At 45.2% G+C, this 17,014-nt stretch overlaps 1 protein-coding gene across 1 annotated transcript in view; it reads left to right on the top strand.

Annotated features, from left to right (window-relative positions):
* LOC115124702 (solute carrier organic anion transporter family member 2A1-like) overlaps positions 1-16,708 on the top strand; it is a 115,032-nt gene extending 98,324 nt beyond the window's left edge. Inside the window, exons 9-14 of the mRNA XM_065009491.1 lie at positions 6,415-6,610; positions 9,707-9,854; positions 11,425-11,600; positions 13,487-13,551; positions 15,931-16,051; positions 16,374-16,708. Coding sequence (XP_064865563.1) covers positions 6,415-6,610; positions 9,707-9,854; positions 11,425-11,600; positions 13,487-13,551; positions 15,931-16,051; positions 16,374-16,494 — 827 coding nt within the window. The 3' untranslated portion in view covers positions 16,495-16,708. The remainder of the gene's footprint in view (positions 1-6,414; positions 6,611-9,706; positions 9,855-11,424; positions 11,601-13,486; positions 13,552-15,930; positions 16,052-16,373) is intronic.
* Positions 16,709-17,014: the final 306 nt, after the last annotated feature.

The following is a 17,014-nucleotide window of genomic DNA, read 5'->3' as shown; positions in this document are numbered from 1 at the left end:
CTACTGCCTCCTCATAGGTCAGTACAACACTACAGCCTCCTCATAGGTCAGTACAGAACACACTACTGCCTCCTCATAGGTCAGTACAACACTACTGCCTCCTCATAGGTCAGTACAACACTACTGTCTCCTCATAGGTCAGTACAACACTACAGCCTCCTCATAGGTCAGTACAACACTACAGCCTCCTCATAGGTCAGTACAACACTACTGCCTCCTCATAGGTCTGTACAGAACACACTACTGCCTCCTCATAGGTCAGTACAGAACACACTACTGCCTCCTCATAGGTCAGTACAACACTACTGCCTCCTCATAGGTCAGTACAGAACACTACTGTCTCCTCATAGGTCAGTACAGAACACTACTGTCCCCTCATAGGTCAGTACAACACTACAGCCTCCTCATAGGTCAGTACAACTCTACTGCCTCCTCATAGGTCAGTACAGAGCACTACTGTCTCCTCATAGGTCAGTACAACACTACTGTCTCCTCATAGGTCAGTACAGAGCACTACTGTCTCCTCATAGGTCAGTACAGAACACTACTGTCTCCTCATAGGTCAGTACAACACTACTGTCTCCTCATAGGTCAGTACAGAACACACTACTGCCTCCTCATAGGTCAGTACAGAACACACTACTGCCTCCTCATAGGTCAGTACAACACTACTGCCTCCTCATAGGTCAGTACAGAACACACTACTGCCTCCTCATAGGTCAGTACAACACTACTGTCTCCTCATAGGTCAGTACAGAACACTACTGCCTCCTCATAGGTCAGTACAACACTACTGTCTCCTCATATGTCAGTACAGAACACTACTGTCTCCTCATAGGTCAGTACAGAACACTACTGTCTCCTCATAGGTCAGTACAGAACACTACTGTCTCCTCATAGGTCAGTACAGAACACTACTGTCTCCTCATAGGTCAGTACAGAACACTACTGTCTCCTCATAGGTCAGTACAACACTACACACACACACACACACGCACACACACACACACACACACACACACACAGAGAGACATACACACACACACAGGGGAATTATGGCGTATCTGCCCCCTGGTTGATCCACTATGTGGAACAGGGGAATTATGGCGTATCTGCCCCCTTGTTGATCCACTATGTGGAACAGGGGAATTATGGCGTATCTGCCCCCTTGTTGGTCCACTATGTGGAACAGGGGAATTATGGTTCATCTTTTCCCCCTTGTTGATTCACTATGTGGAACAGGGGAATTATGGCTTATCTGCCCCCTTGTTGGTCCACTATGTGGAACAGGGGAATTATGGCGTATCTGCCCCCTTGTTGATCCACTATGTGGAACAGGGGAATTATGGCGTATCTGCCCCCTTGTTGGTCCACTATGTGGAACAGGGGAATTATGGCGTATCTGCCCCCTTGTTGGTCCACTATGTGGAACAGGGGAATTATGGCGTATCTTCCCCCTTGTTGGTCCACTATGTGGAACAGGGGAATTATGGCGTATCTGCCCCCTTGTTGATCCACTATGTGGAACAGGGGAATTATGGCGTATCTGCCCCCTTGTTGATCCACTATGTGGAACAGGGGAATTATGGTTTATCTGCCCCCTTGTTGATCCACTATGTGGAACAGGGGAATTATGTCGTATCTGCCCCCTTGTTGATCCACTATGTGGAACAGGGGAATTATGGCGTATCTGCCCCCTGGTTGATCCACTATGTGGAACAGGGGAATTATGGTTTATCTGCCCCCTTGTTGATCCACTATGTGGAACAGGGGAATTATGGTTCATCTGCCCCCTTGTTGGTCCACTATGTGGAACAGGGGAATTATGGCGTATCTGCCCCCTTGTTGGTCCACTATGTGGAACAGGGGAATTATGGCGTATCTGCCCCCTTGTTGATCCACTATGTGGAACAGGGGAATTATGGCGTATCTGCCCCCTTGTTGATCCATTATGTGGAACAGGGGAATTATGGCGTATCTGCCCCCTTGTTGATCCACTATGTGGAACAGGGGAATTATGGCGTATCTACCCCCTTGTTGATCCACTATGTGGAACAGGGGAATTATGGCGTATCTACCCCCTTGTTGATCCACTATGTGGAACAGGGGAATTATGGCGTATCTGCCCCCTTGTTGATCCACTATGTGGAACAGGGGAATTATGGCGTATCTACCCCCTTGTTGATCCACTATGTGGAACAGGGGAATTATGGCGTATCTACCCCCTTGTTGATCCACTATGTGGAACAGGGGAATTATGGCGTATCTGTAAATGATAGCATTTATGAAGCTAGCAGGCGCTAGGAACATGCTGTATTTCCTCCAACATTCAAATAGAAAAAGGTACCTCTCACTCCCAAAACACACACTGGAGACTCACACAATGGGATGTTCTCAGTCTTTAACAATGGGATGTTCTCCGTCTTTGAACAATGGGATGTTCTCAGTCTTTGAACAATGGGATGTTCTCCTGTCTTTGAACAATGGGATGTTCTCATTCTTTGAACAATGGGATGTTCTCATTCTTTGAACAATGGGATGTTCTCAGTCTTTAACAATGGGATGTTCTCCTGTCTTTGAACAATGGGATGTTCTCAGTCTTTGAACAATGGGATGTTCTCATTCTTTGAACAATGGGATGTTCTCAGTCTTTAACAATGGGATGTTCTCCTGTCTTTGAACAATGGGATGTTCTCAGTCTTTGAACAATGGGATGTTCTCCGTCTTTGAACAATGGGATGTTCTCAGTCTTTGAACAATGGGATGTTCTCATTCTTTGAACAATGGGATGATCTCCGTCTTTGAACAATGGGATGTTCTCCGTCTTTGAACAATGGGATGATCTCCGTCTTTGAACAATGGGATGTTCTCCATCTTTGAACAATGGGATGTTCTCCGTCTTTGAACAATGGGATGTTCTCCGTCTTTGAAAAATGGGGTGATCTCCGTCTTTGAACAATGGGATGATCTCCGTCTTTGAACAATGGGATGTTCTCCGTCTTTGAACAATGGGATGTTCTCCGTCTTTGAACAATGGGATGTTCTCCGTCTTTGAACAATGGGATGTTCTCCGTCTTTGAACAATGGGATGTTGTCCGTCTTTGAACAATGGGATGTTGTCCGTCTTTGAACAATGGGATGTTCTCCGTCTTTGAACAATGGGATGTTCTCAGTCTTTGAACAATGGGATGTTCTCAGTCTTTGAACAATGGGATGTTCTCAGTCTTTGAACAATGGGATGTTCTCAGTTTTTGAACAATGCGATGTTCTCGGTCTTTGAACAATGGGATGTTCTCATTCTTTGAACAATGGGATGTTCTCCGTCTTTGAACAATGGGATGTTCTTCGTCTTTGATCAATGGGATGTTCTCAGTCTTTGAACAATGGGATGTTCTCCGTCTTTGAACAATGGGATGTTCTCAGTCTTTAACAATGGGATGTTTTCAGTCTTTGAACAATGGGATGTTCTCAGTCTTTAACAATGGGATGTTCTCAGTCTTTAACAATGGGATGTTCTCCGTCTTTGAACAATGGGATGTTCTCAGTCTTTGAACAATGAGATGTTCTCAGTCTTTGAACAATGGGATGTTCTCAGTCTTTAACAATGGGATGTTTTCAGTCTTTAAGCCGAGTATAGCCCACACACCCCTGGGCCAGACTACACTCAATCATAGGACCTACTGAAGAGATCTTCAATAAAGACTTAAAGGTTGAGACTGAGTCTACGTCTCTCACATGGATAGGCAGACCATTCCATAAAAATGGAGCACTATAGGAGAAATCCCTGCCTCCAGCTGTTTGATTAGAAATTCTAGGGACAGTAAGGAGGCCTGCGTCTTGTGACCGTAGCGTATGTGTAGGTATGTATGGCAGGACCAAATCGGAAAGATAGGTAGGAGCAAGCCCATGTCATGCTTTGTAGGTTAGCAGTAAAACCTTGAAATCAGCCCTTGCCTTAACAGGAAGCCAGTGTAGAGAGGCTAGCACTGGAGTAACATGATGCATTTTTTGGGGTTCTAGTCAAGATTCTAGCAGCCGGGTTTAGCACGAAGTGAAGTTTATTTAGTGCTTTATCCGGGTAGACGGAAAGTATGGCATGGCAGTAGTCTAACCTAGAAGTGACAAAAGCATGGATTAATTTTTCTGCATATTTTTTTGGACAGAAAGTTTCTGATTTTTGCAATGTTACGTAGATGGAAAAAAGCTTTCCTTGAAACTGTCTTGATATGTTCGTCAAAAGCGAGATCAGGGTCCAGAGTAACGCCGAGGTCCTTCACAGTTTTATTTGAGACGACTGTACAATCATTAAGATTAATTGTCAGATTCAACAGAATATCTCTTTGTTTCTTGGGACCTAGAACAAGCATCTCTGTTTTGTCCGAGTTTAATAGTAGAAAGTTTGCAGCCATCCACTTCCTTATGTCTGAAACACATGCTTCTAGCGAGGACAATTTTGGGGCTTCACCATGTTTCATCGAAATGTACACTGTGTGTCATCCGCATAGCAGTGAAAGTTAAGATTATGTTTCCGAATGACATCGCCAAGAGGTAAAATATATAGTGAAATCAATAGTGGTCCTAAAATAGAACCTTGAGGAACACCGAAATTGACAGTTGATTTGTCAGAGGACAAACTGATATCTTTCGGACAGATAAGATCTTAACCAGGCCAGAACTTGTCCTTGTAGATCAATTTGGGTTTTCAATCTCTCCAAAAGAATGTGATGATCGATGGTATCAAAAGCAGCACTAAGGTCTAGGAGCACATTAAAAGGTCATTTACCACCTTCACAGGTGCAGTCTCAGTGCTATGATGGGGTCTAAAACCAGACTGAAGCATTTCGTATACTACTGTCTTATTATCTATTCTACTGGCATATTGTTTATTCTACTGGCATTATTCATTCTACTGTCATATTATATATTCTGTCTAATCTAGTCTACTGGCGTCTTATCTATTCTGGCATATTGTTTATTCTACTGGCATTATTCATTCTACTGTCATATTATATATTCTGTCTAATCTAGTCTACTGGCGTCTTATCTATTCTGGCATATTTTTTATTCTACTCGCATTATCTATTTTGTTGTATGTGTATTTGTTGAGGGAGCAGCAGCACTTGCATTTCCAAGAAACATTTCCACTCAGGGACAATAATCTTATCTTTATCTTATTTTATCTTAGCTCTGGTTATTTATCTTAGCTCTGGTTATTTTATCTTAGCGGCAGTTATTTTATCTTAGCGCCGGTTATTTATCTTAGCTCTGGTTATTTATCTTAGCTCTGGTTATTTTATTTTAGCTGCAGTTATTTTAGCTTGGCGCCGGGTATTTATCTTAGCGCCGGTTATTTTATCTTAGCGCCGGTTATTTATCTTAGCGCCGGTTATTTATCTTAGCGCCGGTTATTTATCTTAGCTCTGGTTATTTTATCTTAGCTGCAGTTATTTTAGCTTGGCGCCGGGTATTTATCTTAGCGCCGGTTATTTTATCTTAGCGCCGGTTATTTATCTTAGCGCCGGTTATTTATCTTAGCGCCGGTTATTTATCTTAGCTCTGGTTATTTTATCTTAGCTGCAGTTATTTTATCTTAGCGCCGGTTATTTATCTTAGCGCCGGTTATTTATCTTAGCTCTGGTTATTTTATCTTAGCTGCAGTTATTTTATCTTAGCGCCGGTTATTTATCTTAGCGCCGGTTATTTATCTTAGCACCGGTTATTTATCTTAGCTCTGGTTATTTTATCTTAGCTGCAGTTATTTTATCTTAGCGCCGGTTATTTTATCTTAGCGCCGGTTATTTTATCTTAGCGCCGGTTATTTATCTTAGCTCTGGTTATTTTATCTTAGCTGCAGTTATTTTAGCTTGGTGCCGGGTATTTATCTTAGCGCCGGTTATTTTATCTTAGCGCCGGTTATTTATCTTAGCGCCGGTTATTTTATCTTAGCGCCAGGTATTTTTTCTTAGCGCCAGTTATTTTATCTTAGCGCCGGTTATTTTATCTTAGCTCCGGTTATTTTATCTTAGCGCTGGTTATTTTATCTTAGCGCCGGTTATTTTATCTTAGCGCTGGTTATTTATCTTAGCTCTGGTTATTTTATCTTAGCTGCAGTTATTTTAGCTTGGTGCCGGGTATTTATCTTAGCGCCGGTTATTTTATCTTAGCGCCGGTTATTTATCTTAGCGCCGGTTATTTTATCTTGCGCCAGGTATTTTTTCTTAGCGCCAGTTATTTTATCTTAGCGCCGGTTATTTTATCTTAGCTCCGGTTATTTTATCTTAGCGCTGGTTATTTTATCTTAGCGCCGGTTATTTTATCTTAGCGCCGGTTATTTTATCTTAGCGCTGGTTATTTTATCTTAGCGCTGGTTATTTTATCCTAGTTCTTCTAATCACTCTGTCGCGTCGTCCTCAGGTGCGGTGAACCTTCCTTCGGTTGCCGTGGGGATGCTGGTGGGCGGGGTCATCATGAAGAGGATGGGTCTCTCTCTTAAGGCCATCCCTCGTTTCTCTGTCGCCATGCTGTCCATCTCTGTCCTCCTCCTCATCCCCCTCTTCTTCATGGGATGTCCCACACAGAGGGTGAAAGAGGTCAACTATGGATTCCAAGGGTGAGTCAGTGCTGGGTGTGTAATCTGCATAGGGTGAGTCAGTGCTGGGGGTGTAATCTGCATAGGGTGAGTCAGTGCTGGGGGTGTAATCTGCATAGGGTGAGTCAGTGCTGGGGGTGTAATCTGCATAGGGTGAGTCAGTGCTGGGCGTGTAATCTGCATAGGGTGAGTCAGTGCTGGGTGTGTAATCTGCATAGGGTGAGTCACTGCTGGGGGTGTAATCTGCATAGGGTGAGTCAGTGCTGGGGGTGTAATCTGCATAGGGTGAGTCAGTGCTGGGGGTGTAATCTGCATAGGGTGAGTCACTGGGGGTGTAATCTGCATAGGGTGAGTCAGTGCTGGGCGTGTAATCTGCATAGGGTGAGTCAGTGCTGAGGGTGTAATCTGCATAGGGTGAGTCAGTGCTGAGGGTGTAATCTGCATAGGGTGAGTCAGTGCTGGGGGTGTAATCTGCATAGGGTGAGTCAGTGCTGGGCGTGTAATCTGCATAGGGTGAGTCAGTACTGGGCGTGTAATCTGCATAGGGTGAGTCAGTGCTGGGTGTGTAATCTGCATATTTACAAAACACTTAGATCTTCGGAGAGCCATGTCCTGGTTGATTGGGGTTGGTGTGCTGAGGGCTTCTGGGGATGATGTTGATGTGTCTGTAGTATGTAGTTTGTGAGCTAATCGTATCTGGGGATGTTGTGTTGCTGTCTATGTAGTTTGTGAGCTAATCTTATCTGGGGATGTTGTGTTACTCTCTATGTAGTTTGTGAGCTAATCGTATCTGGGGATGTTGTGTTACTGTCTATGTAGTTTGTGAGCTAATCGTATCTGGGGATGTTGTGTTGCTCTCTATGTAGTTTGTGAGCTAATCGTATCTGGGGATGTTGTGTTACTCTCTATGTAGTTTGTGAGCTAATCGTATCTGGGGATGTTGTGTTGCTCTCTATGTAGTTTGTGAGCTGACTCTATCTGGGGATGTTGTGTTACTCTCTATGTAGTTTGTGAGCTAATCGTATCTGGGGATGTTGTGTTACTCTCTATGTAGTTTGTGAGCTAATCGTATCTGGGGATGTTGTGTTACTCTCTATGTAGTTTGTCAGCTAATCGTATCTGGGGATGTTGTGTTACTCTCTATGTAGTTTGTGAGCTGACTCTATCTGGGGATGTTGTGTTACTGTCTGTAGTTTGTCGGCTGATGACACAGGAGTTATTGGGAAGCCATGAGGACTGGAGTTAAGGTTCCTCAGACAGTCTTGCCCAAGTCAAAACGCCATGGAGTTATCACCTATCACTACAGACGCAAAACAGAGATGCACAGTCTGCAGCGTTTTAATTCATTGGATAAATAAAGTGCCCGGTGAAACACATGCACAAGTTGATCCGTTACATAGCGATGAGGTCATAATAGGGAGAATAACAAACAGTACATTTTTCAGACAGTACCAATAGACAAGCAACTTCATGGGACAAGACTAGCATTTTGTGAAGATTAAGACGAAGCTATTGTTTGGCGCTGTGCCACTGGTGAACCCAAAACAACTAGAATGTTGTTACTACAGTAGAGTAGCAAACAGAGGCTCATGAACAACATGGAACATATGCAGGAACCCTGGTCTTCGTCCCATAACCCCATATCTCTGTTGTCTTCTGTTATGTGGTTTTTGGCACTGAGCTCTACTGATGAACTTACCTCCACCCAAACATCTATAGTGATCCCAAAACCCTGAAGTAAACATGAATGCCCTTTTCACACCGCTGAGCTGAGCCTAGCAGAGCGGAGTTGAACTGAGCTGAGCTGAGCCTAGCAGAGCGGAGTTGAACTGAGCTGAGCCTAGCAGAGCGGAGTTGTACTGAGCTGAGCCTAGCAGAGCGGAGTTGTACTGAGCTGAGCCTAGCAGAGCGGAGTTGTACTGAACTGAGCCTAGCAGAGTGGAGTTGTACTGAGCCTAGCAGAGCGGAGTTGTACTGAGCTGAGCCTAGCAGAGCGGAGTTGGACTGAGCTGAGCCTAGCAGAGCGGAGTTGGACTGAGCTGAGCCTAGCAGAGCGGAGTTGTACTGAGCTGAGCCTAGCAGAGCGGAGTTGAACTGAGCTGAGCTGAGCCTAGCAGAGCGGAGTTGTACTGAGCTGAGCTTAGCAGAGTGGAGTTGTACTGAGCTGAGCCTAGCAGAGCGGAGTTGTACTGAGCTGAGCCTAGCAGAGCGGAGTTGTACTGAGCTGAGCCTAGCAGAGCGGAGTTGTACTGAACTGAGCCTAGCAGAGCGGAGTTGTACTGAACTGAGCCTAACAGAGTGGAGTTGTACTGAGCCTAGCAGAGCGGAGTTGTACTGAGCCTAGCTGAGCGGAGTTGTACTGAGCCTAGTTGAGCGGAGTTGTACTGAGCTGAGCGGAGTTGTACTGAACTGAGCGGAGTTGTACTGAGCTGAGCGGAGTTGTACTGAGCTGAGCGGAGTTGTACTGAGCCTAGCAGAGCGGAGTTGTACTGAGCCTAGCAGAGCGGAGTTGTACTGAGCCTAGCAGAGCGGAGTTGTATTGAGCTGAGCCTAGCAGAGCGGAGTTGTACTGAGCTGAGCCTAGCAGAGCGGAGTTGTACTGAACTGAGCCTAGCAGAGCGGAGTTGTACTGAACTGAGCCTAGCAGAGCGGAGTTGTACTGAGCCTAGCAGAGTGGAGTTGTACTGAGCTGAGCCTAGCAGAGCGGAGTTGTACTGAACTGAGCCTAGCAGAGCGGAGTTGTACTGAGCTGAGCCTAGCAGAGCGGAGTTGAACTGAGCTGAGCCTAGCAGAGCGGAGTTGTACTGAGCTGAGCCTAGCAGAGCGGAGTTGTACTGAGCCTAGCAGAGCGGAGCTGTACTGAGCTGAGTGGAGTTGTACTGAGCCTAGCAGAGCGGAGTTGTACTGAGCCTAGCAGAGCGGAGCTGTACTGAGCTGAGCGGAGTTGTACTGAGCTTGTTATGAATTCACCATAGCTGCTAAACCCTGCTAGAAAGGGCAGTGTGAAAAAACAACGTCCGAGCACAATACATTTTCGTGCAAAATAATTGTACATGTCTATTGTGATACCAACATCCTTCTTTAAACATCTCTAATCATCTTCTCTCTTCTCATCAGGTCTCTGGCTAATTGTTATTCCAACTGCTCCTGTCCTGCTGACTCCTTCAACCCAGTGTGTGGATCTGACAACACTGAGTACCTGTCTCCCTGCCACGCAGGCTGCAAAGACTACACCAAAGACACCAACAACAAATTCAGAGTTCTGGTGCGTTCTGGGTGGTCAGTGAAGTTAGGAATACGGTAGAGAATGGTATAATTGAACAAAGAGTAAAGCCACATCTGTTATAGGTCAATAGGGCAGCCAGTCAGACCTAGTACAGCAGTCTGAACCTACAACTGCACAAGATGGATGGTTCACAGTCAATGGGCCAGTCCTATCCATCTCTAATTTTTGATTTTATTTTTACCTTTATTTAACTAGGCAAGTCAGTTAAGAACAAATTCTTATTTACAATGACGCGCTACAGGGGAACAGTGGGTTAACTGCCTTGTTCCGGGGCAGAACGACAGAGTTGTACCTTGTCAGCTCGGGGATTCGATCTAGCAACCTTTCGATCTCTAGTCCAACGCTCTAACCACTAGGCTAATCAGAGGGTAATCAGCCCTGGGACACAGGGGAAGTGTTTTAAGTGTTTCAAAACCATGTCAGCCACTAAGCCATCCATTAACAGGATGACTGTTTAGCAGGCTAATAGAGTTGAGGTCATATTGACGTAGTGTGTATGGTAACCATCCCATGCATGGCGAATATACTGAGCTGAGCCTAGCAGAGCGGAGTTGACCTGAGCTGAGCCTAGCAGAGCGAAGTTGACCTGAGCTGAGCCTAGCAGAGCGGAGTTGTACTGAGCCTAGCAGAGCGGAGTTGAACTGAGCTGAGCCTAGCAGAGCGGAGTTGACCTGAGCTGAGCCTAGCAGAGCGAAGTTGACCTGAGCTGAGCCTAGCAGAGCGGAGTTGGACTGAGCTGAGCCTAGCAGAGCGAAGTTGACCTGAGCTGAGCCTAGCAGAGCGGAGTTGTACTGAGCTGAGCCTAGCAGAGCGGAGTTGGACTGAGCTGAGCCTAGCAGAGCGAAGTTGACCTGAGCTGAGCCTAGCAGAGCGGAGTTGACCTGAGCTGAGCCTAGCAGAGCGGAGTTGGACTGAGCTGAGCCTAGCAGAGCGAAGTTGACCTGAGCTGAGCCTAGCAGAGCGGAGTTGACCTGAGCTGAGCCTAGCAGAGCGGAGTTGTACTGAGCTGAGCCTAGCAGAGCGGAGTTGTACTGAGCTGAGCCTAGCAGAGCGGAGTTGTACTGAGCCTAGCAGAGCGGAGTTGTACTGAGCTGAGCTTAGCAGAGCGGAGTTGTACTGAGCCTAGCAGAGCGGAGTTGTACTGAGCTGAGCCTAGCAGAGCAGAGTTGTACTGAGCCTAGCAGAGCGGAGTTGTACTGAGCTGAGCCTAGCAGAGCGGAGTTGTACTGAGCTGAGCCTAGCAGAGCGGAGTTGACCTGAGCTGAGCCTAGCAGAGCGGAGTTGGACTGAGCTGAGCCTATTAAAGACTGGCGTAAATGAGTTAGATAGACTTCAATCAATTCAGACCAAGATGTAACACTAGCTCATGTTGTAAAGACTAATTGAGGAAAGTATACAGTACATTCAAGTCAATATAGGATATCAATCATTCACCATTTTGCCATTGTCTTAACGAACAAAAACAAGGATGTGTCTATTTTCTTTTATAATGTGTTGCATATATCTTTTATATAATGAAACCGGTGTCTTCTTCGTTCTCCTGCTTTAGGAGTACACAGACTGTATCTGTACAGCTCACAGCCAGGGTAGTGGTGGGGGTACTGCCCGCCCCGGCCCCTGCCCCAACCAATGTCCTCACTTCCTGCTTCCTGTCATGTTCCTCATCTCTCTGGCCGCGATGATCGCCTCTCTAACACACAATCCCATCTATATGATGGTCCTCAGGTAATGTCTCTAACACACAATCCCATCTATATGATGGACCTAGGATAAATAACATATACACGTGTGTTTGGAAAGTTTTCCAACCCCTTGACTTTTTCCACATTTTGTAACATTACAGCCTTATTCTAGAATGTATTAAATGTTTTAAAAAGTATCATCAATCTACACACAAATATAATGACAAAGCGAAAACAGGTTTTTAGAATTTTTGCACATTTAATAAAAAGAAAAGAAAAATTAAAAACCTTATTTACTTAAGTATTCAGACCCTTTGCTATGAGACTCAAAATTGAGCTCAGGTGCATTCTGTTCCCATTGATTCAACTTGAAGTATATACAACTTGATTGTAGTCCACCTGTGGTAAATTCAATTGATTGGACATGATTTGGAAAGGCACACAACCGTCTATATAAGGTCCCACAGTTGACAGTGCATGTCAGAGCAACAACCAAGCCATGAGGTTAATTAAAGGAATTTTCCGTAGAGCTCCGAGACAGGATTGTGTCGAGGCACAGATCTGGGGAAGGGTACCAAAAAATGTCTGCAGCATTGAAGGTCCCCAAGAAGACAATGGCCTTGACAAGGTTTGGAACCACCAAGACTATTCCTAGAGCTGGCCGTCCGGCCAAACTGAGCAATCGGGGGAGAAGGGCCTTGGTCAGCGAGGTGACCAAGAACCCGGGGGTAACTCTGACAGATCTCCAGAGTTTGTCTGTGGAGATGGGAGAACCTTCCAGAAGGACAACCATCTCTGCAGTACTCCACCAATCAGGCCTTTATGGTAGAGTGGCCAGATGTAAGCCACTCCTCAGTAAATGACAGCCCACTTGTAGTTTGCCAAAAGGCATCTAAAGACTCTCAGACCATGAGGAACAAGTTTCTCTGGTCTGATGAACCGAGCTTGAACACTTTGGTCTGAATGCCAAGAGTCACGTCTGGAGGAAACCTGGCACCATCCCTACGGTGAAGCATGGTGGTGGCAGCATCATGCTGTGGGGATGTTTTTCAGCCGCAGGGACTTCAGATCAAGGGAACGATGAACGGAGCAAAATACAGAGAGATCCTTGATGAAGTCCTGAGCTCTTTGGAGCAGGTTCTGAGACTGTGGCAATGGTCCACCTTCCAGCAAAACAATGACCCTAAGAACACAGCCAAGACAAAGCAGGAGTGACTTCGGGACAATTCGGGACAATTCAGGAGTGACTTCGGGACAAGTGGCCCAGCCAGAGCCCGGACTTGAACCCAATCTAACATCTCTGGAGAGACCTGAAAATAACTGCTCTCTATAGAACTTGACAGAGCTTAAGAGGATCTGCAGAAACGAATGGGAGAAACTCCACAAATACAGGTGTGCCAAGCTTGTAGCGTCATACCCAAGAAGACTCGAGGCTGTAATTGCTGCCAAAAGGTGTTTCAACAAAGTACTGAATAAAGGGTCTGAATAAATATGATATTTCCGTTATTTTTTAAATATAAAAACCTAAAAACTGTTTTTCATTCGTCATTATGGGGTATTGTGATGTCATTATGGAGTATTGTGATGTCATTATGGAGTATTGTGATGTCATTATGGGGTATTGTGATGTCATTATGGGGTATTGTGATGTCATTATGGAGTATTGTGATGTCATTATGGAGTATTGTGATGTCATTATGGGGTATTGTGATGTCATTATGGGGTATTGTGTGTAGATTGATGAGAAGAAAAAACAGTGTAATCCATTTTAGAATAAGGCTGTAACGTAACAAAATGTGGAAAAAGTCAAGCAGCCTGAAAACTTTCCAAATACATTGTATTTATTATAGTTTAATGTAATTAAAGCAAGATATTGAACAGGACTCAGTACGACGTTATAAACCAACTTTTCTTGTTGAATTGTTTCAGAACTGTTCCCCATGAAGAGAAATCTTTTGCCATCGGAGTCCAGTTTCTGCTCATGAGAGTGCTTGGTAAGTTTCCTCTTAAGATGTATACTTCATAAAGACGGGAAACAACACACAATGGAATATAATAATATGCATCAATGTAGTGTTAGAGTGCCCTCTAGTGGACGACAGCTGCTTTGAACCGAGATCCCCATATCTTCCTGCTGCTGCAAAAAAAGTGTTTTGAATAAGAGTCGAACAAGAGTCGAACAAGAGTCGAACAAGAGTCGAACAAGAGTCGAACAAGAGTCGAACAAGAACAAGAGTCGAACAAGAGTCGAATAAGAGTCGAACAAGAGTCGAATAAGAGTCGAACAAGAGTCGAACAAGAGTCGAACAAGAGTCGAACAAGAGTCGAACAAGAGTCGAACAAGAGTCGAACAAGAGTCGAACAAGAGTCGAACAAGAGTCGAACAAGAGTCGAACAAGAGTCGAATAAGAGTTGTGATTGATATCTGATCCTCTCCTTTCTCTACGAACAAGGTCAATGTTGACAATTAAAAAGTGTTATTAGAAACAGCCTGGTTACCAGTTCAGCTTGACGTATATAATATATATATATGTATATAATATTATTATTTACACTGAACAAAAATATAAATGCAACGTGCAACAATTTCAAAAAAAGTTACAGTAAATATAAGAAAATCAGTCAATTGAAATAAATTCATTGGGCCCTAATCTATGGATTTCACATGACTGGGAATACAGATATACATCTGTTGGTCACAGATACCTTTAGAAGAAGAAAAAAGAAGTAGGGTCATGGATCAGAAAACCACAGTTTTCCTCATGCAGTGCAACATCTCCTTCACGTAGAGTTGAATGTGTCCTGTGGAAAGTTGTCCCACTCCTCTTCAATGGCTGTACGAAGTGCTGTCGTACATGTCCAGAGCATCCCAAACATGCTCAATGGGTGACCTGTCTGGTGAGTATGCAGGCCATGGAAGAACTGGGACATTTTCACCTGCCATGAATTGTGTACAGATCCTTGCAACATGGGGACATCCATTATCATCCTGAAACATGAGGTGATGGCGGCGGATGAATGGCGCGACAATGGGCCTCAGGATCTCATCACGGTATCTCTGTGCATTCAAATTGCCATTGATAAATTGCAATTGGGTTTGTTGTTCGTAGCTTATCAAATCACATTGTATTGGTCACGTACACATATTTAGCAGATGTTATTGTGGGTGTAGTGAAATGCTTGTGTTCCAAGCTCCAAAAGCCTGACCTATGCCTGCCCATACCATAACCCCACAGCCACCATGGGGCACTCTGTTCACATCGTTGACATCAGCAAACTGCTCGGAAACATGACACCATACACGTGGTCTGTGGTTGTGAGGCCGGTTGGATGTACTGCCAAATTCTCTAAAAAGGACATTGGAGGCGGCTTATGGTAGAGAAATGAACATTCAATTATCTGGCAACAGCTCTGTTGGACATCCTTGCAGTCAGCATGCTAATTGCGCGCTCCCTCAATACTTGAGACATCTCTGTGCATTTTAAAATGGCCTTTTATTGTCCCAAGCACAAGGTGCACCTGTGTAATGACCGTGCTTTTTAATCAGCTTCTTGATATGTCACACCTGTCACGTGGATGGATTATCTTGGCAGAGGAGAAATGCTCACCGACAGGGATGTAAACAAAATGTGTGCACAAAATTTGAGAGAAATAAACTTTTTGTGTGTATGGAAAAATTCTGGGATCTTTTTTAAATTTCAGCTCATAAAACACTGGATCAACACTATACACATGTTGCGTTTTTATATATATATTTTTTTGTTCAATTTATATTATCTAATCCTGTGCTTTTCTATTCTAGCCTGGTTACCAGCCCTGTTCGGCATGACCATCCTCAGCTCCTCTATTCTAGCCTGGTTACCAGCCCTGTTCGACATGACCATCCTCAGCTCCTCTATTCTAGCCTGGTTACCAGCCCTGTTCGACATGACCATCCTCAGCTCCTCTATTCTAGCCTGGTTACCAGCCCTGTTCGACATGACCATCCTCAGCTCCTCTATTCTAGCCTGGTTACCAGCCCTGTTCGACATGACCATCCTCAGCTCCTCTATTCTAGCCTGGTTACCAGCCCTGTTCGACATGACCATCCTCAGCTCCTCTATTCTAGCCTGGTTACCAGCCCTGTTCGACATGACCATCCTCAGCTCCTCTATTCTAGCCTGGTTACCAGCCCTGTTCGACATGACCATCCTCAGCTCCTCTATTCTAGCCTGGTTACCAGCCCTGTTCGACATGACCATCCTCAGCTCCTGTATATAATGTTATATATTGTGTGATCCTCCTCTATTCTAGCCTGGTTACCAGCCCTTTGTGTGATCCTCCTCTATTCTAGCCTGGTTACCAGCCCTTTGTGTGATCCTCCTCTATTCTAGCCTGGTTACCAGCCCCAGCCCTGTTCGGCATGACCATCGACAGCTCCTGTATTTGGTGGAAACATGCCTGTGGCAACCGGCTGGGCTGTGGTTACTATGACAATAACACCCTGAGGAACAGGTGAGGAAGAAGGTCTCGTACTACTATTGGTTACGGCCTCGTTTATACAAGCGATAATGATTGGTTGACTGTATTGATTGACTGTGTTGGTTGACAGTATTGATTGACTGTATTGATTGATTGTATTGATTGACTGTATTGATTGATTGTATTGGTTGACAGTTGATTGACTGTATTGATTGACTGTATTGGTTGACAGTTGATTGACTGTATTGATTGATTGTATGCCTCGTTCATACAAGTGATAATCATTGGTTGACTGTATTGGTTGACTGATTTGATTTGTTGGTTGATTCAGTGAATGATTGATGTATCTCTGCAGATACCTGGGTCTGCAGGTGGGCTTCAAGGTGATGGGGATCTTCCTGCTGGGGCTGGCTGGATGGAAGGTCCAGAAGACCAGGGAGTACAACCTGGAAAAACGGCCTGATGCACCACTGTGATCCTGGGATACGACTGCCCGCTTGGCTCCTTATCTCCTTCCTTCCTCCCCCCTCCCTCCCTCCCACACGATAGAGACTGGCCACTGAGGACCACTATACCCCTCCCTCCCTCCCACATGATAGAGACTGGCCACTGAGGACCACTATACCCCTCCCTCCCACACGATAGAGACTGGCCACTGAGGACCACTATACCCCTCCCTCCCACACAATAGAGACCCACAGGACCACTAGAGAATGGCCACTGAGGACCACTATACCCCTCCCTCCCACACAATCACTGAGGACTACTATACCCCTCCCTCCCACACGATAGAGACTGGCAACTGAGGACCACTACCACTACCCCTCCCTCCCTCACACGATAGAGACTGGCAACTGAGGACCACTATACCCCTCCCTCCCACATGAGACTGGCAACTGAGACCACTATACCCCTCCCTTTCACACGCAACTGAGGACCACTATACCCCTCCCTCTCACACGATAGAGACTGGCAACTGAGGACTGGCAACTGAGG

The sequence above is a fragment of the Oncorhynchus nerka genome, linkage group LG25 (genome assembly GCF_034236695.1).
Source record: "Oncorhynchus nerka isolate Pitt River linkage group LG25, Oner_Uvic_2.0, whole genome shotgun sequence".
Classification (NCBI taxonomy): domain Eukaryota; kingdom Metazoa; phylum Chordata; class Actinopteri; order Salmoniformes; family Salmonidae; genus Oncorhynchus; species Oncorhynchus nerka.
This window is presented reverse-complemented; position numbering and strand designations above follow the sequence as displayed.